Source organism: Heptranchias perlo, chromosome 9 (genome assembly GCF_035084215.1).
Source record: "Heptranchias perlo isolate sHepPer1 chromosome 9, sHepPer1.hap1, whole genome shotgun sequence".
Lineage (NCBI taxonomy): Eukaryota > Metazoa > Chordata > Chondrichthyes > Hexanchiformes > Hexanchidae > Heptranchias > Heptranchias perlo.
This window is the reverse complement of record NC_090333.1, coordinates 45,187,950-45,212,304: the sequence shown is the minus strand read 5'-3', so window position 1 is coordinate 45,212,304 and position 24,355 is coordinate 45,187,950. Positions and strand designations below refer to the sequence as shown.

The 24,355-nt window shown below is 43.6% G+C and overlaps 1 protein-coding gene across 1 annotated transcript in view; it reads right to left on the bottom strand.

The window, feature by feature from the left end:
• podn (podocan) overlaps positions 1-24,355 on the bottom strand; it is a 50,181-nt gene that overhangs the window by 22,472 nt on the left and 3,354 nt on the right. The window contains exons 2-3 of the mRNA XM_067989708.1: positions 23,573-23,666; positions 2,811-2,875 (exon numbers count right to left, since the gene is read on the bottom strand). Of these exons, the coding sequence (XP_067845809.1) occupies positions 2,811-2,875; positions 23,573-23,666 (159 nt within the window). The remainder of the gene's footprint in view (positions 1-2,810; positions 2,876-23,572; positions 23,667-24,355) is intronic.

The window sequence follows — 24,355 nt, the reverse complement described above, 5'->3', positions numbered from 1 at the left end:
ATGGACCATCTCTCAACATCCTTCATGCTGCACCATCATTTACCTCCACCAATACAATCATCAACATACAATATCATCTTTTGCCTTTACCAAGGTTATTACATAATTTATTAGAAAGCAGCTATATAACAGAATCATAACGGCATCTTATTGATGTGGATAAAATTTCAACCCAATTAATCAAGTTTAGCAGCAGCAGTCTAATATTTTTTTCCCTCTTTTTTACCATTTTCCACAAGCTTGTGGTCACCTTGGAATCCTCATAACAGACATACGCCATCAATCCTTATTCATCTGCATCCAAGTGGCTAGCATTCTGAAACCACTTCTTACAGAAACTGTTTTTTGGCTTGCAGCCCTTCAAAAAGTCCAAACTCCTTGTTTTTTCTAACAGACATTGTCAGGTGTTGGCTGCGACATTGTTTGCTATTGTTTTACAAGGATATTCTACACAAATTTTTACTCTCCAGATAAACACAAACATTAAAACTGTACTTTTATTCATTCACTCCCAGCATTCTTTATCTATCTTTCATGCAGACTGATTTTATGTGAGCTTAATATCTTGGTTGTAGTATTTTATCAGTAACTTTCACTGAACCACAAAGAACTACAACCTCTGCAAAATTCTTTCTATATAAAACTGAAGTATCTACAAAATACATAAACTTAAAAATTCTTGCTGCTTCATGTTATATAGATATAATCAAACATAATAAACTAATCAATGTAGAAATATTTCTAAATGGCATCAAATATATAGAAAACATGGGGTGAATGAACACTGAATATGGAAAAATATTTACTGATAATCCAACCACAGCAGATCGCTCTGGAAAAAGTTATAAATGATTCATGTTCTGGTCAGGTCGTTGTGGAACATTTTCTGTACTCCTTGGTCGCCCGCCATGAATTCTGTTGATGCCGCGAAACTGAAGCTCTTTCAACATTTTGAAACTATTTTTAATTTCCAGTAGTTTTTATTCAATGTTTTTCTTTTCCCCTGTGCCACACAGCCTCCCTGGGGTGAGGACAATCTGGAGAACGAATCCCAGGCCTCTGCCAATGCTGCGTTACAGCTGGTAGATAGGATGTGTGCAAAAGATGGCAAGAAATGACTAATTTTCCCTCCCTGCTGCTGTGGGGATGCCTGGTATCCACTTGGCATCTCCACTTGACAGTACATTTGAGATCAGGACTTCAGTATGTGAAGGACCAAAAGGGTGAACCCATGTCCCACCACTCTGTGGCACTGTGCCAGGGTGCCACCCTGAAATCACTTCCGATCTTTGCTTTTTTGCCAATGAATCCTTTCCATGTAAGTGGAATGGTGCTGGCAGCATCAGGTGATAAGCTCATGCCCCATTGCATGCAGCATTGCTGGACCCCAAGTAGTCCCACCTCCTGGTTTATTTAATTCTGTTAACTGAATGCTGTTTTGCAGTGGTTCATGAGGTCGCTTTATGACATAAATAGAGATCGCTCGAGGGTAAGCCACTCAATGTGGAATTTATGAGCGAGTGGGACTAAATAATTTAGCTCTAGCACAGGGCCAAGTAGAAGATGATTTGCATTTATACACCACTTTATCATGTCTCTCATCTGAATTATTTTAAACACAGATGGCCCTTTAATACCTCCCATGTTTTTACATGACATAGCTTTCACTTCTGTTGAAGATTTTGTCCATTTTATCTTGAAAAACCAGCTAGTGAGGATTAAAGTTAATAAGTTATGGGCAGATAAGCCCCGGCAACTGTATGTATTCTCTTTTTTTTGGTGACAGCATGAACCCTTTCTGCTTCTATGTTTTTCCCCATTTTTCTCTGGTCTCCTCAGGCCATGAAACCAGCTGTGGATATTTGGTCAATTTACGTTCAATAACGCTATGGGCAACCTGACAGGAAGGAAGGAAGGTCGGGGTGATTACTCTCCTGCTGATATTTCCTCTCTGGGTAGATGCCCCCGGCCTCTCCTCAACACTCCCACAACAACATGACTGAGATCAGCAGTACAGGTGAATTATGGGTGCAGACCCATGTCCCACCACATCATGGTTCCATCATATTAATTAAGATTGTTCTGGAACTGAGTGGAGGAGCATTTCATGCAACTGAATAAATTATACAAATTAGCTACGCTTGAATTTTAAAAATTATTTAAAACAATGCAGTGTTAATGTTGAGTAAATTGATTAGTAGTATATCTGGTTTACATTTTTCAACATTTACATTAATATAAAGACAGCAAATAATTAAAGAAATCTAATTTAAATTCTCTATTATTCTATACTCTGAGCACTATCTGGTCTAATGCAAAGAGGAATAGTTGGTGCAAATGAGATAGTATTTAGTGAATTTTCGAGCTCTTCAAAGACAGCAGATATTGATGTTTTAGAATTCAAACTCTTTCCACTTTTGTGCCAACATCATGCACTCCCAGTCCAAGTACAACAGGTTTAGAAGATGCAAGGGAGAGCACACTACCTCAGCAATGTGCCTTAATCCCAGCCATGTTCTTAAAATGCCTATCTCAGAGTGAGATTGCTATTTTAGAATCATATAGTGCCAAATTATGGGCAGTTTTGTGCTCTGGTCTTCCTGCCCTTTGAACCTGGTTGAGACATTTCCAAACTCATTTCTTTCAGGTCCTTTACAGCCAGTTGATAGAAGAGACTTCCATCCATGGGCTAGATTTAAGGCTGATGAAAGGATAATGTTATAACATGCTTTTTTTTGGCTTGTAATTTAATTAGATAAATAGTATTCAGATAATCTCATGAAACCGTCTAAAATGATAAAATCCTTTACCTTATTGTTCGCCAGGTATAAATACAGCAAGTTCTCAAGAGAACAAAATGCATCGTCTGGAAGCCCTTCAAAAAGTCAAACAATGGAAAATTCAATCGTTAGCCTTTCACAATACAGTGCATTCTTCGTTCAAAGTTGCTTAATTCATAATATCTGATAATTCAAACTATTAGCACTAAATTACTACTTTGCTGTTTTATTTCTGTTTCTTAATTCAAATTTTTGAATAATTCAGTTTTTTTACAACAAAATAAACTATTAAGAGTAGGCAGTAATACAAAAAATCCTTTCATTCAATGATCTCAGAAGGTTACTGCAGTAAAATGGTTCCAAATACATTATAATATTAGGTGTCCGAAAATCAAGAAGTAATGATCAGGTCACATCAAGCTTAGATTTTAACCATATGCAGATTGTAGAAGAAAGGAAAAAAGGAAGAAAGGAAACTAAGGAGTTCCACATTTTGAGATCTTCTAAAAGAATCACTTAGAATAATAGCAGGAGATGGTGCAATAAAAATCTTGATTTCAACACAATGAAGATGCAGGGAGGAACAGCATGTAGAATGGAATGTTTGGATGCAGTAGAATCATTTGCTACAAAAATGTGATCGTCCTGCATATCATTGTCATGAAAATGAGGATCAATTGTTCTGTTCTTATCCCTTTTCTGTACAACTAGACATTGTTTCCTTAAACAGTCATAATAATCTTGCTTGCTGCACGTTAACTTTGTGGTGTCATTTGATGCTGTCCACATCTGCTCTGAACTAATGGAATAAACACCACTTCATAATAAAGGATACAACCATCTGTTCTGACACGGTTAAAGCTACTACCTCAACATTGTAATGGCACGGTTAAATTAATTTACATAATGCACAAGAACAATGTTTCTGAGAATACATTTCGATTGAACTGTGCTGTTGTAAGCAGGTGTCATGTGGAAAGGAGGGAAACTGGAGGGGCAATCATCGACACTCTGCTTCTGGGTATTTTTGAGTGAAAGATTCCACAGCAGAATGGGCAGAGGCCAGGGAAAAGGTTGCCTACTTGCCATTGCAGCCAGGTTATAGTGGGTAGTTTGGGGACACCTAAACATAAATAACGTAACTCTTACAAATTTCAGGTCTTCAATAGACGTTCTCTTGGGTTCAGTGTCTTTGGACACTCCCATAAGTGGACCCCACGTGCCCTACAATCAGGAGCTAATCTTACTCCCCAATATTTAGTCATATGATAGCGTGAACCAAGGCCATTACATTAAGCTCCCTCGTTGTGTGTACTGGATACTGTGTGTTTCTCCTATCTTTCTGGGAGCTGGTCTCTCAGAAGTACTCTCGTGAGATGAGACCAATTGCAAACCAACAAACTGGTTCACTTTACGTGTAATCTATGAACAAGTAGAATGCCGTTTTCAGTGAATTTCATTCTACTTCATATCACGCCTCGTAAACTGGAAAATGATAAGTATGCCATCCTATCCCTGTTAAAGGGATATATTTACTTTATTGGCTAGCACTCATTTTTCCTAATATAGCGTACATGCATTCATGCCTCAACTTGGAGGCTCTTTCAACCTTCCTCAGGCTGGAGAGAAAGATCGCTGCCTGTTTTCAAATCTAAACTTGCTTCAGTCTGCCTTCTTTTCAATTCAGAGGTGAAGCCTAAAGCTTCAATGAAAACTACCTTAAACCAGGAACTTGGCCCCCACCATGGCACCTACATGGCCTGTTCAGCCAAAACCCTCCACTGTGCTCAGTGAAAGGAAGTCATTGTAACATTACAAGTATGAATGGGCGCTAAATTGGGCCACGTAGCACCCGTTGTTTCGTCGCTACACGGCCTCACCGACATCCAAGATGGTGTCTTGGTATATGAGTTTGCGCAGGCGCAGATAACGAACACTGGAAGCATGTAAAGTAGGGAGAAAATGGCTTCAATCAGTGTGCAACATTGATTTAAAGTGATAGACACCATTTTGGGGCTTAACGCTCGACTCAACACACAGTCTTAACCCCGACCATCTGAATGTGTCTTAGAGTGCCTGCAGGACCCCCGACCAGCGCTATTTAAAGGGACCATGCAAGATTTAGAGGTTAGTGGCTGGATTATTGCCTCTGGCTGCCGAGACATTTGTAACTGTTTTTGGAGTTGAATACTAGGACGCGGGGACATAGCCTAACATTTAGAGCCAGGGCGTGCAGGAGTGAAGTTAGGAAATGCTTCTACACGCAAAGGATGGGAGACGTTTGGAACGCTCTTCTGCAGATGGCAGTTGATGCTAGCTCACTTGTGAATGTTAAATCTGAGATTGATAGATTTCTGTGAACCAAGGGTATTAAGGGATATGGGGCTAAGACAGGTACATGGAGTTAGGTCACAGGTCCACCCTGATCTCATTGAATGGCGGAACAGGCTCGAGGCGCTAAATGCCACGGCCACTTGCGCCACCTTCTCCTTCAAGAAAGTGGGACGTGTGCCTGGTTGATGTGCCTGTCATGATTGAATAGCTGCCATTGTGTGTGGCCTGTGAGTTGTGAGTGGGCGGCTTGAAACAATGGTAATGTGTAAGGGTGAGAGGAAGCATCTGACTGGAAGAGTTGAGTACTGATGGAAAGAGTTTGTTGGTATGTGGGTGATGGGGGGTGTAGTGCGTGGTGCAGTTGGTAGGAGACACCACTTGACAGTTGACCTCACTCACCTTGACCACTCACGTCAAAGCATTGAAATTCTTCCTGCACTGCATCCATGTTCATGATGCTGTGCGCCGGGCATTGACTTCGTCCCCCGCTGCCTCCCATTGCCTTTTGAGTATATGTCTGGAGGGCCTCTTGCACCCCCCCCACCCCCCCGCGGATATAGGATGTCCCTCCTTCTGTCCACCTCTTGCACCCAAAGTCTCTAGTGCATCAGCAGAGAACCTTGGTGCATGCACTCTCGCAGGCCTGGTACCAACTCAGATCAGCAGATTGGTGAGGCCTGGTGTGCAGATTGGAGGGTGTGGGATTTAGTAGCGTGGAACCTTTATTCAATGTTTTAACATAACTTGTCAATGTGTAAAAATAGGGATGGGATCTGCATCTGTGTTTTATGTGTGCGATGTCTGATCTCTGTTCAGACTCCATGCAGACAGTAGATTGTTATTTTCAGCAAATAACAGGTACCAGCTACCTTTAAGAGATTTCTAAGAAACATCCTCCCTTTAAGAGATTGAGCTCCCTCTGGTGGTGAAAAGTGCAAATTGCATTTATTCCACGTGCAAGGCCCGGAAAGGAACGCCGATTGCAGGTAAGTGCTCCCTGGGGTCCAAACTTGCGTCCACCCTGCGCAGTGTCCTTCAGGCGCGGGGTAGTAGCGCATCGTGTTACCACCGCCCAAAACGGACCCTTATCGAATTTTTCCCCCAATGTCCCTAAAATATACTAATGGACCCCATTATCTCAAAACTGATAGGATATTCAAGAATCACAATCCTAGAAACATTCTGCCTGGCTCCAGCTAACAGGCATCATCAACATTACCAGTTGGTTGTGCGTTGTGGAGAGTTAACCCCATACAGACTGAAGTTAACTTAATAGCAACAGCTTAGTATAATTTAACATGAAATTTCTCCTAAGGCAAATAGGCAAAAATATCAAAACATGACAATAATGCAAACAAAAACACTTTCTGCACGTCAGACAGAGAGGGAACTCTCAAGAATGTGAACATAAATTAAAGTGCTAACTTTAGGGTCTTATATTTGCGCAATACCTTTAAAGGGGAACTTTAGTGTAAAGGTAAGTATACTGAATGATGGGGCTTATCCTGACATCAGTCCTTTAGCGTAGGGTGGAATTAGTTAACCATCTCAGGTGAATAGCTTGTCCCCCCGCCCCTTCCCCCCCCATTTATAATAAGATTGAAGGGTCTATAACAAATCTGTTTTTATATTAAAGGCGAATGGAAGCTGCCAGTTCTCCCGGACATCATAATCATAAATCTTAAATATTGTGATCTTCAATGCAGCTAAATATAGTAAAATACAGTAAAATATTAGCCATCATTATAAAGAGAGAAGGATGTGATCAGGTACTTAGATAATAGACACAGATTGAAGCATTCCCTTTCCTGCTGATAAGAATTCACTGATATCTTAAAAATATTAATAACTAAAGCTCCATTTCCACATCACGAGAAAGAAAAAAGAATTCAATTTTTGAAGCACACTTTTGGTGTCCAGTTTACATTTTAGAAATACCCATTCAAAAAACAGACTGTACATATCAAAACTAGATAGGTGGCAACTCTAAATGTAACTGCAGCCACAGGAATGAAATTGATTCTTCAGAGGTAGCGCAAAACAGGCCATTGGAAAAGAAAATCAGGCAAGGCGGAAAATGGGCAGCCGATTCGCTATTATCCATTTTGCGTGACTGCCCAACACCAATTTTACCCCCACAGAGTTTATTAATAATCTGAATATATCATTACAAGGATAGATGGAAGGAGTTAAAAACTTGTGGTAAATTTCAGGCGGAGAGGGTCATTACAGTTTTATGGCTATTTTAAACTGTTAGTATTCACAATCTTTGGGTTTTCGCCTCCGTTGTAACCATGGCAAAACTAGTAAGAATAGAAGCCAGATTGTTATGTCTGGAGTCAATGAAAATAAGAATTTGGCATGTTGTGAAAAAAGAGCAGTGAGACCCTGCAGCTGTCTGGAGCTCATGGTGATATATCCTGTGTGGTGCTATTTGGAAAGGATAATATGTACATGTACTCTGTGGTTGCTATTTTAATTCTCCTTTATAGAAAAGCTTATGATCTGATAGTTGATCCGTCTCTCACCACCAGCCTCCAACATCTTTGCCTCAAGCTTTTCACTGCTTTCTTATTTTTCTTTACTTTATCAATGTTACTGAGGTCATTGATTCTCACTTGTTCCTCCTAAGCTCCAAATATGTTGCTCTATATGCTCATCTTCTTCCTTACATCCTCACTGTGTTGCAGTCAGGACCCGTCACTTCATCTTCTAGTTTAACTCATTTTTTTCCCAAAACTGTGGACCCCTTACCTCCTCTAGTGTTCCCTTTCTTCTACAATTTACAGCCTGTTAAAACCCAAAAATTGGCAACATCTAATCACTACTTCCTGATTTACGACATCTCCTCTCCAACTCTTTTCGACTTTGGTGGTGTCCTAGACAATGGACCGTGGCCCTTTTTCTCAATTATGAAAAGACAGATTTTCCTGATAGTTACAGGATATGAATGAAAAAATATATACTTTTTTCTAATATTGATTATCAGAAGACTATGGGACAGATAATGGGATTGTTGGTGCATAACGAGCTGCAGTGTTTCAGTCGTGGGAGCCTCAGTACTATCAGTCACTGAGGTCTACTTAGCACCCAATATATATTGAGCTTGTACACCCATCTGTGTACAAAGCTCATCAAGGTACCAGATTCTATTCAAATTAAGGGAGTTCCCAATAATGAGCTGGAATACCTAAGAAGTGCTCCAGTCATTTAGTGCCTGTTTCAAAAAGGTGCTTCAAGGGAGGGCTGTAAAAAAGTATTTTTTTTCTGAGTGACCCTTCTCTTCCGAACAGGGCTACCCTTCATTGCTGTACTTCCCGTTGCTAGGCCTCCAGAGGCCAATTGGTAAATGGACTCTTTTTAGCTTGAGGCATTTTTCTCCCCCAAAAACTGCCCCAGCTTTAAGGACAACCAACACTGATTTGAAAGCTGCTCACAGCCGATAATGCATCTCTTGACTTTGGCGGCACAGACACACACTATGAGTGCCACAAAAATATTCAAATTGCATTATGGTGCAAAATCAGCTACATGTGTCATACTTGAGGAGCAGTGTGCTGTTTAGGCCCGTGTAAAGGAACCATTCAGACCATTTATAGCATTTTCAACAACAACAACAACTTGCATTTATATAGCGCCTTTAACGTAGGCACTTGGTTGTGGACCCTCAACCCTCACTAAATCAGGAATCTGTCAATTTCATTCCTTACATTAGTTTTAACTTGAAGTTTTCTGAAATGGCAATCATGTTCCCTATCTCTCTTCATCTAGTTCAGTCCAACAGCTTCTCCAAGTGCACCTCACATATTTATTTTCTTGTTGCAAATGGTAGTTGTTTCTCAACATGAATCATGATTGACTTTTTTTACACACAAATTCAAATGCAGAGTAACTATCATTTACTAAATCAGATTTTTTTTTTTTTATTCATTCATGGGATGTGGACGTCGCTGGCGAGGCCGGCATTTGTTGCCCATCCTTAATTGCCCTTGAGAAGGTGGTGGTGAGCTACCTTCTTGAACCACTGCAGTCCGTGTGGTGAAGGTTCTCCCACAGTGCTGTTAGGAAGGGAGTTCCAGGATTTTGACCCAGTGACGATGAAGGAACTGCGATATATTTCCAAATCGGGATGGTGTGTGACTTGGAGAGGAACGTGCAGGTGGTGTTGCTCCCATGTACCTGCTGCTCTTGTCCTTCTAGGTGGTAGAGGTCGTGGGTTTGGGACATCCTGTCACTCAACCACCAACAAACGCTGCCTATCTGTACACAACGCTGTACTTTGTATGCTGCATCTCACTCTCACATAGTACCATACTTGCAATCCTCACACCCACCACTCACAGGTCACACATACTGGCAGCTATTCGACCATGACAGGCACATCACCTACAGATCTTGCAGGATATTCACTGACACACTTCCCTCTGTCTTGCAGGAGGAGGTGGCGCATAACATCCAGCAGCAGGAGAGACCTGAGGGAGGACAGACAGGCCTACACGTCCTCACCCCCGCGGCCGTGGCCACTGGCGGCGCTGGAGGTCCTGTTGAAGGGGGTCTCTGCATACTTAACGCTCCTTCTCGTTTCCCACATCTCCCTGATCCCACAATCTTTTCTGATGCACGCGCTGGAGATGGTGTCAGCACGCTCCTCTCCCAGCTCCACAACTTAACCTGTCTCCCTTTGTCATTGCAGATACCCAAGAACTGGAGCCGGCACTGTCCGAGGTGGAGGAGGAGGAAGACACAGACGATGAAGCTACACTGTCACTTGATCTTACACTCGCTTTCACCAGCTCAGAGACTGACAATGCACATCTTTTAGAGGCTTAGTTAGAGGAGGGATCTGCATGTGGTGAGACACCGGGCACAAGTGTGCAGTAGCTGGGGCGGGGGGAATGGATAGCACAGGTGCCCGATCGACGGAGGGCGAAGTCGCACAATGGATCTGCTGCCGCGGAGTCAGATGATGACTTCGATGGGCCAGGCTACAGAAGACGGCTGATGACCGCACTCAAACAAATGTTTGACAGAAAACCTGCGCACAACGAGAAGGGGCATGGAGGAGTCCAGCTTGAACTTGGCACAGGGCTTTGCGCAGAACTTGGAGCTCATCCTTACCACATGGAATGGGTGGTCACCTCCATCAGCACACCCGTGGAACCCGTCATGATGCATTGTCTGATGACTGATGTTGCGGCTTCCATTGCAGCACAAAGGTCAAAGGTCTGCAAGCTTCAGTTGAAGCTCAGACGGCTGCTTTGGAAGTGCTGACTGCTGCTATCGTGGCTCTGGGGACCACTGAGGAACGGGGATTCCAGGGCGTCACAGCATTCCAGCAATCCGTTCTCCAGCTGATCATCAGGAGTGCTGAGGCGCCGGCCAGTGTGAGTGGCAGTGGCATCATGGCAGTCAAACCTGCCGTCCTCTCTCCGGAGGACAGCATTCCTATTCCCACCCCTGCCACTCTGCCAGTGCCTTTGCTGTTGCCTGTCAGCCAGCCAGCCAGGCCAGACTGCTGCAGCTCAGGCCGAGATGGTGCAGTCTGAAGCCAGGCCCTCCTGGCCCACAGCTGCTCGAGGTCGTCCTCCACGGCCATCTGTACGTTCCTCAATTGAAGGCCAGCAGCCTCCCACCACCCACGATCCACTGAGGATTGCACCTCGTAGGAGCACTAGGTAAAGGCAAAGGCACAAGAGCGACAAGTAATGAGGGAATGCACAAGGGTGAATAGTGTAGTGTTGTATATTTGAGTTAACGTGTAACGTTATAAATATGTATTTGAAGTCGCAGTTGGAGGTGATTTTTATTTATGCGATGAGCTGCGGGAGGAAACAAGGGGTGGGAATAGGAAACAATACAGAGGGCGATTTGATGGTCATGTTGGAGATGACGGGTGGGGAGTGTAGGACTGTTGGTGAATGGGGAGGTGTTGTTGAGGTTAGTGATATCGCTCACAAATAAGGAGAGCACGCAGAACCCTGACAGACAGGGCCTGTCCACCTTGTTGCCTCCTTACGCCTTCCTCCACTTCCTCCTCCTCCTCCTCAGCTTCTTCCTCCTTGTCCTCCTCCTCCTCTGCCTCTGGCTCAGGGTCTTGCCGGATAGGTGGCATCAAGGGCTGTTCCCTCATAAGGGCCAGGTACTGCATCATGCAGCATACAATGAAGAGCCTTGACACCCGCTCAGTGGAGTACTGCAGGGCTCCACCAGAACGGTCCAGGCAGCGGACGCGTTGCTTTAGGACGCCTATAGTGTGCTCGATGATATTCCGTGTGGCTGCATGGCTCTCATTGTATTCCTGCTTTGCACGTCTGCATGCGTGCCTGACCGGAGTCATGAGCCACCTCATGAGGGGATAGCCTTTGTTTCCCAGTAGCCTGCCTTTGACTTGCCGAGCCGGATCAAAGATAGTTGGGACGTTGGACTGCCGCATATTGAAGGCGTTGTGGCTGCTGCCACAGCAGCAGGCATTGACCTGCATGATGCTCTGTGAGTGGTCGCACACCAGCTGCACATTGAGGGAGTGGAATCCCTTTCTGTTCATGAAGATGGCTGAGTTGAGATGAGGAGCACGCATGGCAATATGCGTGCAGTCAATGGCACCCTGCACCATGGGGAAGCTTGCAATGAGAGCAAACCCTCGTGCTTGCTCATTCTGCTTCTCTCTGTCAAGAGGGAATGTGATGAATCTGTTGTGCAGCTCGTACAGTGCCTCAGTGACCTCCCTTATACAGCAGTGCACTGCAAACTGAGAGATGTTGCTCATATCGCCAGCAGAGACCTGAAAGGATTCAGAGCCATAAAAGTTTAGTGCCACAGCCTTGGCAGCCACAGGCAATGCTGTCCTTGCCCCGCTCTGAGGCTGCAGTTGTGGCTGCAGCAGTTGACAGATCTCTGTCACAACCTCTTTCGTGAACCGCAGCTGTCGGATTCACTGGTCTTTGCTTATGTTGAGGTAAGAGTATTGTTCCCTGAAGGCCCTCATGTGGAATGGCCTCCTGCTTAGAGGCCTGCGCCTCCTCCTCCACCTCCCTCTCCTTGCAGCTTGACATGCCCTCCGTGGCCTCTCTGCTCCGAATCGTGTTCAATGCCCGGTACCGGGGAGACCTAACAGGCCACCCATAGTTGCCAGGAATCTTGTTCAGCAAACTGTTGTAAATGACACCGACAGTAATGCTGGACCTGCCAAACCATTAAGTATATGGCATAGTAACTCTCTCCTAGTATGGAAAGCTTCAACAAACACATACAATTGTACCAGCAGCCATAGAATCATAGAATGGTTGCAGCACAGAAGGAGGCCATTTGGCCCATCGAGGCTGTGTCGGCTCTCTGCAAGAGCAATCCAGTTAGTCCCATTCCCCCACCCTATTCCTGTAGCCCTGCAAAATGTTTTCCTTCAAGTACTTATCTAATTCCTTTTTGAAAGCCACGATTCAACCTGCCTCCACCACCCTTTCAGGCAGTGCATTCCAGATCATAAACACTCGCTTTGTAGAAAGATTTTTCCTCTCAACCTTCTCTGCTCTAAGGAGAACAACCCCAGCTTCTCCAGTCTATCCACGTAACAGAAGTCTCTTATCCCTGGAACCATTCTAGTAAATCTTTTCTGCACTCTCTCTAAGGCCTTCACATCCTTCCTAAAGTGCGGTGCCCAGAATTAGACACAATACTCCAGTTATGGCCAAACCAATGTTTTATAAAGGTTCATCCTAACTTCCTTACTTTTGTACTCTATGCTTCTATTTATAAAGCCCAGGATCCCATATGCTTTTTTAACTGCTTTCTCAACCTGCCCTGCCACCTTCAACGATTTGTGCACATATACCCCCAGGTCTCTCTGTTCCTGCACCCCCTTTAGAATTTATATTGCCTCTCCTCATTCTTCCTACCGAAATGTATCACTTCGCACTTCTCTGCGTTAAATTTCATCTGCCATGTGTCGGCCCATTCCACCAGCCTGTCTATATCCTCTTTAAGTCTATCACTATCCTCCTCACTGTTCACTACCCTTCCAAGTTTTGTGTCATTTGAAAATTTTGAAATTGTGCCCTGTACACCCAAGTCCAAGGCATTAATATATATCAAGAGAAACAGTGGTCCTCGTATCGACCCTGGGGAACACCACTATACACCTCCCTCTAGTTCGAAAAACAACCGTTGACCACTACTCTCTGTTTCCTGTCACTTAGCCAATTTTGTATCCATGCTGCCACTGCCCCCTTTATTCCATGGGCTTCAACTTTGCTGACAAGCCTATTATGTGGCACTTTATCAAATGCCTTTTGGAAGTCCATATACACCACATCAATTGCACTGCCCTCATCAACCCTCTCTGTTACCTCACTGAAAAACTCATTCAAGTTAGCCAGAAGCAATAATCCAGCATCTAACCTGCAACACCTGCATGATCCCTTTAAATAGCGCTGGTGGGGGTCCTCCAGGCCATCTAAGACATGTTCAGCTGTTCGTGGTTAAGGCAATGCGTTGGCTGGAGCGTTGAGTGCCAAAGTGGTATCTATCCCTTTAAATCAGCGCATATTCTCCTTATTTTACATGATGCTGGCGTTCGTTATCTGTGCATGCGCAAACGCCTTTACCAAGATGACGTCCAGCGCATATCACGCTAGAAGCATGCGCATACATTCCGGATGCCATTTTGGGACCTTGGGAGACCACGTGGTGCTTGAAAAACGGGGGCTACATTGCCCAATTTACAGCCCGTAGTCCCTAAATACTGGGTTAACATCCAGTGGGGTACTTGAGTCCGGACAAAGTGATCACAGTCTCAGTGGTAATATTCCTGTTCCGAGTCAGAAGAGTTGAGGTTGGGCCTCACTTCAGACAGCCCAGGCGAGCGGAGACTGGAGCGTCATTGGGAAGTACAGCCACTTCTGTACCAGCACATCTCTATTCCTGCCCAGGAAATCCCACCCTCTGTGCTTCCAATGCGTGACACAACAGCTGCATTTAAATGAAAGGAGTGTAAAACCTGAGGAAGTCTCCTCTGTGCACCAGCAGTGCCAAATGCATTGGGTAAAATGTGCTAGCATTGCCGGTACGCCCACGGCAGAATGTCAGTCCCTTTGTTGTTTGACATTTTGCACAGAATTACTGTAAATACTGTAAATGTATTGTTTATACTGAATACAGTTTTGGTTTACATGTTAAATTTGAATCAATTTGTCTGATGGTATATAGCCTGAACCTGTGGTCTGATACAGTGTAAATTCTTCCTCCTAGAAAAGATGAGGAGATCACAGAGTGGCACAGGATCTAGATGTGATAGTCAAAGGAGTCCACGGGAGGCGGTGTTGAAAATTATCCATGTATAACAAGAAAATATTAAGGAAATAATCACAGGCAGATAGCTTCAATGTGCAGAACAGAAGTTTGACACACAATTGTCTTCCCTCATTGTCCTTAATTTCTTTATACTTAAAGATAGTTTTACAGAGGGGATGATATACAGACAAGGGCTCACCTGAGTTTTGATTCCATGATCACACTACATTTACCTAAATATTGGGTAGGGAAAGGCACACACTGGTTTGTAGAGGACACACGGTTCAATTACAGAAGTGGCGAGTGACAGTGAACCCAAGCAGAGTATCTAGCATAAAAACCCACAGATAGAACAAGTAACAGGAAGAGTTTTTCACAAGAATGAAAACTGACATTGAATGCTTGTATCAACATATGCAAAGATAGTGAATCAACAGCAAAGCAGCTGAAAATATTTAGTAAAGAAAACTGAGAAAATGACTCCAGAAGTGAAGCCCAAGAAATTTTGGAACGCTCCTGAAACAGATTTTAAATGCTGTGGAAAATATCACATCAGAAAGATGAAATTATGTCCTGCTTCGAGTCAGAAATGTAATGCACAAGGAGAATAGAACTATTTCTCAGCCAGGTGTCAAAAGTCCAAAATAAAAAATGGAACAGCAGCTACATGCTGTAGATGAGGCTGTGACCCAGAAGAAGTCTGGATTCTCTCACTTGATGTTATTACATCTGCAGCAGGCCACCAGGCTAATAAATTATATGCCAATGTTCTCATAAATAACAAGCAAGTCAGATTTTAGCTGTTACTGATGCTACTGTCAATATACTAACTGAGAATGAACGCCTGAGGCTGTTTGATGATCCAAATGGCAGGGAACTTCAGGATTCTGAGATTCCACTAGTCACATTTAACAAATCACAAATAAAACAATTGGGAAAAAGAAAGACCAGTGTTAAAAACTCCAATGAGTTTCAAATCATGCCAAATCCATTTAGACCCATTCTAGATGATAGAATCATTCATTCAACATGGGCAACTTGTGACAGTGAATGACAAGAATAGTTTGACCCCCAAAACAGTCTCTTCACTGCTGTTAGTAATGAAAGTGAATGACAAAGTGCATCTATGAAATTGATTCAAAGCCGCTTAGCAAAGCCCTCAAACAAAATCACTGCCACTACAAACCATATATGTCGTTCTGCCTGAATAGTGAAAGCAAAATTATTCACAGTTGTGGATGCAAAGAATGGGTCTAGGCATATTATATTTGTTGAAGAATTGAGTCTGTTGACTACTTTTTAACACCATTTAGAATATAAAGATGGTTGGCACATGCCTTTTGGAACTTCTCCAACTCCTGAGGAATTTCAGAGGATGCTTCATGAGGCACTTCAAAATCTGACAGGAGTTACTGCCACAGCAAATGACATTTAGTCTATGGCACAGATGAACAGGACCACAATCAGCAACTGGAAACCCTTCTGAAGTGATGTTAACAAAAAGATATCAAACTGAACAAGGATAAAATGAAGTTCATGGAACAAGAAGTGAAATATTGTGGTCAAAGGCTCTCTGTGGATGGACTAAAGCCAGATCCTGCTAAAGTTCAAGCAGTTCTTAAGATGCCTTCTCCCACTGACAAAGTATTCAGAGAATTCTTGGAATGACTGTTTGCATCAGTTTGCTCCAAAGTTATCAGAGGCAGCTGTTCCTCTTTGTGACCTACTGATGAAGTTGATTTTACGTGGGGCTGTCACCAGTGTCTGGGTGAGGTCAACCACTAGTACTAAAATACTGTGACATCAATACGGATGTAATTCTACAATGTGACCCATCTGAAAGAGGACTAGGAGTATGCTTCATACAAGAAGGTGAGTCCGTCACCTAAACCTTAAGATATCTAACTCAAGCAGAGATTAAAAAAAAGAACTCTTAACAATCGTTTTTGGTTTGGAGAAATTTGAGCAACACAAAAAAGTACACAAGTCCGGCACAGACCCATACCTCGCTCTTCTTGACTAGTACAGTACACCACGTGAGAGGAAACAAGACACCACTCCCTACAGCAAGCTAACTTCCGAAGCTCAGGCTAGTCGGTAATATAAAGGAGAAGCTATACTTCAGAAGAGCCAAACAAACAGTTGTAAAAAAAGGGTCCCAAAGATAAGCTTAGAGAAGAAGTTGTCAGAATTCAGACAACGGAAAAGGGAAATGGATGCCAAGAGCAAATAGATATAAAATTGTGGGATTAAAAACTGAAGATGGGAAGATGATTAGGAGGAACTGGAGACACCTGCAGAAAATGGAAACATTGTTTATGAAGAAACCCAAGTCCAGTTACGTGCTCCATAACACAAGTGGAGTACATAGTAAACAAACCACAGCCACAATAGAAGAAAAGACCATGGACAACAACCAACAAAAAGTGAGCCAGCACCACAACTGAAACCTGTGATTGAAAAGGTTCCCACCACTACTATAAATAGTAAGCTCATTTCCCTGATGATAAGCAGTAGTGGAATGATGCAAAAACAACGTGACAATAATTTTATCTATCATTGACTTTGTGTGAATTGTTAATACTACAACTGTTAGACTTTATAATTGATACAGATTTTATCTTTGTTGTTCAAGTGTTCTTATTTAAAAGTTTAATTTCTTTTGAGGAGGGAGCTGTATCAATATTGGTGTAACTTTGTATCCACAGTTAAGTACAGAAAGTTCCCTGACCATTGTCTCTGAACTGAAACCATTGTATGACTGACAATTGCATGAAGTTTGAGTTGAAATGCCTGATCAGTAAATAACACATTTTGCACATCTTAAGTCCTTTTTAGTTTGCTACCACATGAACCTAATAACAAACACTACAAAATTCTCTCATTTTAAAATGTATTTTTCCCCCCTTACTGTTTTGTCCTTCTATGCCAGGCATTATTCATTTGCGGAGATGTTCTCTGGCAACCTACTCTAAAGCCTCTTAAGATGCATAAGAATGGCCTGTAGTGATTTCAACATTGGCTTTCCTCCCTATAGGGAATCATAGAATCATTCAAGTTACAACATGGAAACAGGCCCTTCGGCCCAACATGTCCATGTCGCCCAGTTTATACCACTAAGCTAGTCCCAATTGCCTGCACTTGGCCCATATCCCTCTATACCCATCTTACCCATGTAACTGTCCAAATGCTTTTTAAAAGACAAAATTGTACCCACCTCTACTACTGCCTCTGGCAGCTCGTTCCAGACACTCACCACCCTTTGAGTGAAAAAATTGCCCCTCTGGACCCTTTTGTATCTCTCCCCTCTCACCTTAAATCTATGCCCCCTTGTTATAGACTCCCCTACCTTTGGGAAAAGATTTTGACCATCTACCTTATCTATGCCCCTCATTATTTTATAGACTTCTATAAGATCACCCCTTAACCTCCTACTCTCCAGGGAAAAAAGTCCCAGTCTATCTAACCTCTCCCTATAAGTCAAACCATCAAGTCCCGGTAGCATCCTAGTAAATCTTTTCTGCACTCTTTCTAGTTTAATAATATCCTTTCTATAATAGGGTGACCAGAACTGTACACAGTATTCCAAGTGTGGCCTTACTAATGTCTTGTACAACTTCAACAAGACATCCCAACTCCTGTATTCAATGTTCTGACCAATGAAACCAAGCATGCCGAATGCCTTCTTCACCACCCTATCCACCTGTGACTCCACTTTCTAGGAGCTATGAACTTGTACTCCTAGATCTCTTTGTTCTATAACTCTCCCCAACGCCCTACCATTAACGGAGTAGGTCCTGGCCTGATTTGATCCACCAAAATGCATCACCTCACATTTATCTAAATTAAACTCCATCTGCCATTCATCGGCCCACTGGCCCAATTTATCAAGGTCCCGTTGCAATCCTAGATAACCTTCTTCACTGTCCACAATGCCACCAATCTTGGTGTCATCTGCAAACTTACTAACCATGCCTCCTAAATTCTCATCCAAATCATTAATATAAATAACAAATAACAGCGGACCCAGCACCGATCCCTGAGGCACACCGCTGGACACAGGCCTCCAGTTTGAAAAACAACCCTCTACCACCACCCTCTGTCTTCTGTCGTCAAGCCAATTTTGTATCCAAATGGCTACCTCACCTTGGATCCTATGAGATTTAACCTTATGTAACAACCTACCATGCGGTACCTTGTTAAAGGCTTTGCTGTGCATAGCATCAGCTTGGTAACTCCACCGACTACATAGCTGAGGTTAAAAACCCACCATATCAAGTATTGTGTGTTTAAAGCTAAATCCATAAAGTAGTGTGTTGTACACCAATGCATTTCTTTTCGTACTGTGTCACACTTATTGTGAAAGCAAACACAACCTAGGACTTTTGATGTAAACAAATGCACGATATTGATGACAGCTGTTTTTCCTGTAATTCCACCTACTTCCACCTCCATAACATTGCCCATCTCCGCCCCGCGCAGCTCATCTGCTGCTGAAACCCACATCCACGCCTTTGTTACATTTGGACTTGACTATTGCAATGTTCTCCTGGCTGGCCTCCCATCTTCCACCCTCCATAAACTTGAGCTCATCCAAAACTCTGCTGCCCGTATCCTAACTCGCACCAAGTCCCGTTCACCCATCGCCCCTGTGCTCGCTGACCTACATTGGCTCCCGCTTCGATTTAAAAATTCTCATCTGTGTTTTCAAATCCCTCCATGCCTTACCACCCTCCAAGATCTCTGCGCTCCTCCAATTCTTGCCTCTTGCACATCCCCGATTTTAATCGTTCCACCGTTGGCGGCAGTGCCTTCAGCTGCTTAGGCCCTACGCTCTGGAATTCCCTCCCTAAACTGCTCGCCACCTCTCTCTCCTCCTTTAAGACGCTCCTTGAAACCTACCACTTTGACCAAGCTTTTGGTTTTTTTTATTCATTCATGGGATGTGGACGTCGCTGGCAAGGCCAGCATTTATTGCCCATCCCTAATTGCCCTTGAGAAGGTGGTGGTCGACCACCCTCTTGACAACTGAGTGGCTTGCTAGGCCATTTCAGAGGGCAGTTAAGAATCAACCACATTGCTGTTGGTCTGGAGTCACATATTGGCCCAGACCGGGTAAGGACGGGAGGTTTCTTTCCCTAAAGAACATTAGTGAACCAGATGGATTTTTACAACAATCCAGTAGTTTCATGGTCACCATAACTGATGCTAGCTTTTTATTCCAGATTTTTAAAAAAATTTAATTAACTGAATTTAAATTCCCCAGCTGCCATGGTGGGATTTGGACTCATGTATCTGTATTATTAGTGCAGGCCTCTGGATTACTAGTCCAATAACATAACCACTATGCTACCGTACCCGGTTACCTGTACTAATATCTCCTTGTGTGGCTTGGTGTTGAATTTTGTTTGATAGTCGCTCCTGTGAAGCGCCTTGGGATGTTTTACTACATTAAAGGCGCTACATGAATGCAAGTTGTTGTTGTTGTTGTTGTTGTTGTTGTTGTTGTTGTGCTTTTAAGTTAAAAATGGCAATATTAGCTGTATTATAAATCTCATTAAAATTCATTCTTTTGTTTTTGAATATTCACTTCACCACATGTACTTCTCACCTATACTCTAAATATGCTGTAGGTCCAGGCATCATAACATTCTACCTGACTTCAATTACATTTATAATCTAAAGAACATATATGGACATAATGTGCCACACTGTAAATCAATGTGAATCTCAAATTATATGTGATCAAAAAAGAAAATATGCCATTAAAAATAAAACAAATATGCCATCCTAAATTCTCTTTAAAAAACAAATCAAGAAGTAGTGGTTGGGTGATACAAGTTTGAGTTCTAAAAGATTTATAAATACGAGAGACAATATAAATAAGGTAAGAGGAAAGATTAAGAAAAAGATCCTGCAACTTTATCAAGTCTCTGGAACATCCTTGTACAACTTATCTGTATCTGTGGAAAATAATTGTGTTTCAGGTGATCCAAGAAGATCTTCCACGAACCAAGATCTACCGACACAACAGTGTATGAGAGGGTATGATAGTGCAGTCGTTATGTTACTGGATTAGTAATCCAGAGTCCCAGAATAATAATCCGGGAACGGGAGTTCAACTCCCACCTTCACACTTATAAGAATTTGAATTCAGTTTAAAATAAAAATCAGGTATCGGTAAAAGTGACCATGAAGCTGTCGGATTGTCATAAAAACCCAACTGGTTCTCAAATGTCATTTAGGGAAGGGAACCTGCCATCCTTTCCCTATATGTGCCTCCATTTCCCACACCAACATGGTTGACTTCTGAAGTGACCTAGCAAACCACTCAGTTGGATAAGGGTAACTAGGGCAATAAATGCTGGCCTTTCCAGCAATAACAAATGAAAAACAAAACATAATAATGGGCTTGTAAAGCATCTTTCAAACTGAGGTCCAGAAAGGTCTTATTCTGACTCATGGGGCTCGATGTTAGCAGGGCTGCGGGTTCGCGGCGGGGGAGCTATTGGGCGCTTGGGTAATGCGCCCGGTGAAATGAGTCAGCCAATTGGATCCACTTACCTGCTCCTCCGGGTTCCCCACTGCTGATCTGCGCGTCGGGCGGGCTGCGCATGCGCAGTAAGATCTATCAGCTGGAGGAGCTCTATTTAAAGGGGCAGTCCTCCACTGACAGATGCTGCAACAAACAGAAAAAATTACAGCATGGAGCAGCCCAGGGGGAAGGCTGCTCCCAGTTTAATGATGCCTCACTCCAGGTATCATTGGATGGGGTGAGGAGGAGGGGGAGGACAGAGATCTTCCCCCCAGCGGGCGGGAGGAAGCGGCCTGCCTCTGCCACCAGGAAGGCCTGGCTCGAGGTGGCAGAGGAGGTCACCTGCACCACCAACATAACGCCCACCTGCATACAGTGCAGGAGGCGCTCCAATGACCTCAGTAGGTCAGCCAAAGTGAGAACACTTACTCATTCCCCTACACTCCATCTGCCACATCACTGCCCCCACCCCACACCTCCTTCTGCACTGCCAACACTACTCTGTCACATCACCCCTCATACCCACTCAAACCTCATCCTCATCTTACCTGCACTTACTCAACTCGCCAGTACTCATCCCGCCACTACCACTCAACCCAATCCTCATACAATCTCATGGCTCTATCACATACTCACCCTCTCGTGCATCTCTTTCACAGTCAGCCTCACTCAACCTGCCACTACCTGTGCTGCAGCCACAGGGCATGCATCACATATGTGCAGTAGGAAGCGTAAGGCAAACATGTCGTGAGCATGAAGGGGATGCACAAGGGTGTTTGAGGGTTTGTCATGGTTGTTACTTATATTGAATTTCTGACCAACTCACATTACATATTATATTGTCACCACTACTGCCACGTCTTTGCGAATCTTGTCTGGTTTGTGCAATAATGCCCTTTACTGAGGATCACTATGAAGACCCACAACTGATGCCACCCATTGTGTCACTGCAGAGTGGGTGTAGGTGTATTTGCAGGGCTCTTTTGTGCAGACGGCTGAGAGACGTTGGCGATGTCCCTGGTGGCACCCTGGAAGGATGCGGAGGAGAAGTTGTTGAGGGCAGTGGTGAATTTGACAGCAACAGGTAAGAAGATGGTGCTTGGGCCAGCCGGGAGCAGCTCGGCATGAAGGAGGCTGCAGATGTCCACGACTACATGTCGAGTGACTCTGAGCCTCCATGTGCACTGCTCCTCAGAGAGGCCCAGGTAGCTGAGCCTCGGTCTGTGGACCCTGTGGCGAGGGTATTGCCCTCTGCGACGCATCTCTCTCTGCAGTAGCCCTCCCTCCTGCTGTACAGGTGGATGTGTCACAGCACTCTGTTGTGGAGCTCCACGTGTCAGAGGTGGATGGCGTGGATGGCGAGGCTGGTGATGCTGTTCGCCCTCCGAGGAGGTCATGACTGCAGCTACGGCGGCCCCCATCCGGAAGATGTACATCTGAGGGGGTCCGCAAGGTAGGTACATGTCTCTGGACCCCGGGGTAAGTGTGCAAGTTGGTGACTTTGATTGTCAGGAGGAGGGTGGTGGAGGCCAAACTTTGTCCCAAGTGACAGAGTGGCCTCCTGCAATGAGTGAGGGTCTCCCTCCCCCACCTGTCAAATGGACCTTTGCAGCTGCCACAGGCTGACAGCTGCAACACGCCCATTTGAACTGGGAGTATTTCCCCCAGTGTGGGAAACAGTCCCAGTTTTCTATAATATCTCATCCCTCCTCACATAATCCCTTAATCAGGTCAGTTAATGACCTGAACAAGCAAAATAAATACCTTCAAGTGGCATCTCGCTGGCTTTAATTGCCTGCGGGATTCCCACCAGCGGGGGCTGCGCGCGCACGCCGGCGCGTCAGTGGGGAACCCGGAAGTGGGCGGGTTGGAGCCGGTCCCGCTCCGGGATTCTCCGATTTTCGGAGCCCCCCCACCAGGAACGCACCCGATAGCGGGTGCTAAAATGATGCCCATGACATCAGGAGGAGAAACTGACCAGATCCTAAGTCCCAAGAGGGGACAACGGAAAACCTCTCATCCTGGATAACTGTCGCAAAATCCCTAGTAGCTATATATGAAGTGACTTGCATGAGCAGACTTCCGGCTTGGCTCTCTGGAGCTCATCTTTAGTGTGTGAATATGGGGCTGGGGAACTTAGAGATAGAAAAATGTAGTTTAAAAAAAAGTAAAAAAGAAATTTAGAGAAAATAGGTAACACAAAACATAGATGTTTTAAAAACTTTTTTAAAAAGTCACTCCAAAATAAAACCTTTTGAAGGAACACTGTCTCCATGAAAAAAGTATTTGGCAAAACGTTTTTGATGTAGGAAGGGAAGTGAGCCAGGAAAAAAAAGAATAACTTTTCTCAAAATAGTACAATTTACTTCATGGTTCCTTCTCTTTGTAAATAAATGAATAAAGAATTACAAAACAATTTTTAAAGATATCAATGCCCCGTTCAGAGCCAAACTTCTTTTACCAGATTGTAAACTCACTAATAATTAGTAAAAACTGGACATCTGGTCATGACTTATGCAAACAATATTTAATCAAATTACAGGATTAAAGATGTCTTGCTGGATAAATAACTGTCGGCATGAGGCCTGAGCTTTTCTGTGTTTTTTGGAGCCAACACAAGATAAAAGCTTCTCCTTACCTTTTGAAGTAAGTCGATTATTCTGTAAATTAAAAGTCTCCAAACTCTGAAGCCTTGATAACTCCTCCATAGGGATCACTTCTAAAGCATTGTTCTAAATAACAAGAAATGACATGAGTTCTTTGAGTTCCTGCCAGCAGCTCTGAAACTACTCTCTTTAGTTTGAAGATAGAGATGGTCATAAGTGAATTGGATGTGGAGAGTCGCAGTGTAGCTCCCAGGAGGGGAGTCTATAGTAGAAAACTGTCCCATGATTAATAGGCAGTCCAGAAAATCAAGTTTGAAACAAAATAGAATGACGATAGTCCTGGAGCATATTCTGTGTATTTAACTTCAGTGGATAATACATCAATGGGCTACTTTCATAACTTACCTTTGCCGAGGCAAACTCTGCACAAATACTCATCGACTTTCCCCAGTGACATTTTTCTGCATCTCATCATGGTACATTAAAAATGTGGATGAAGCATGCTTGAAATGCCAACGGACACATTCTGCGAGTTTCAAAACAGCTCACTTCTATCTGCCAACTTGGGGACAATTTATAGCAAGATAGCTTCTTTAAATTTTTTTGAGATACAGCATATAGTGCATGTATCCATTGTGTGGAAGGGCTCTGATAATTGAAGTGAAGTAGTTCTGAGCAATTTTCATGGTTTAGTTAACAATTTGTTTTTTTTTGTCACTTTCGGTCTGCCCAATCATATCCCAATTTCTTTTTCGATACAGTTACATTAGTGAAAGGATTATTGGGAATGCTATAGTTTTGGAATAGATTCGGAT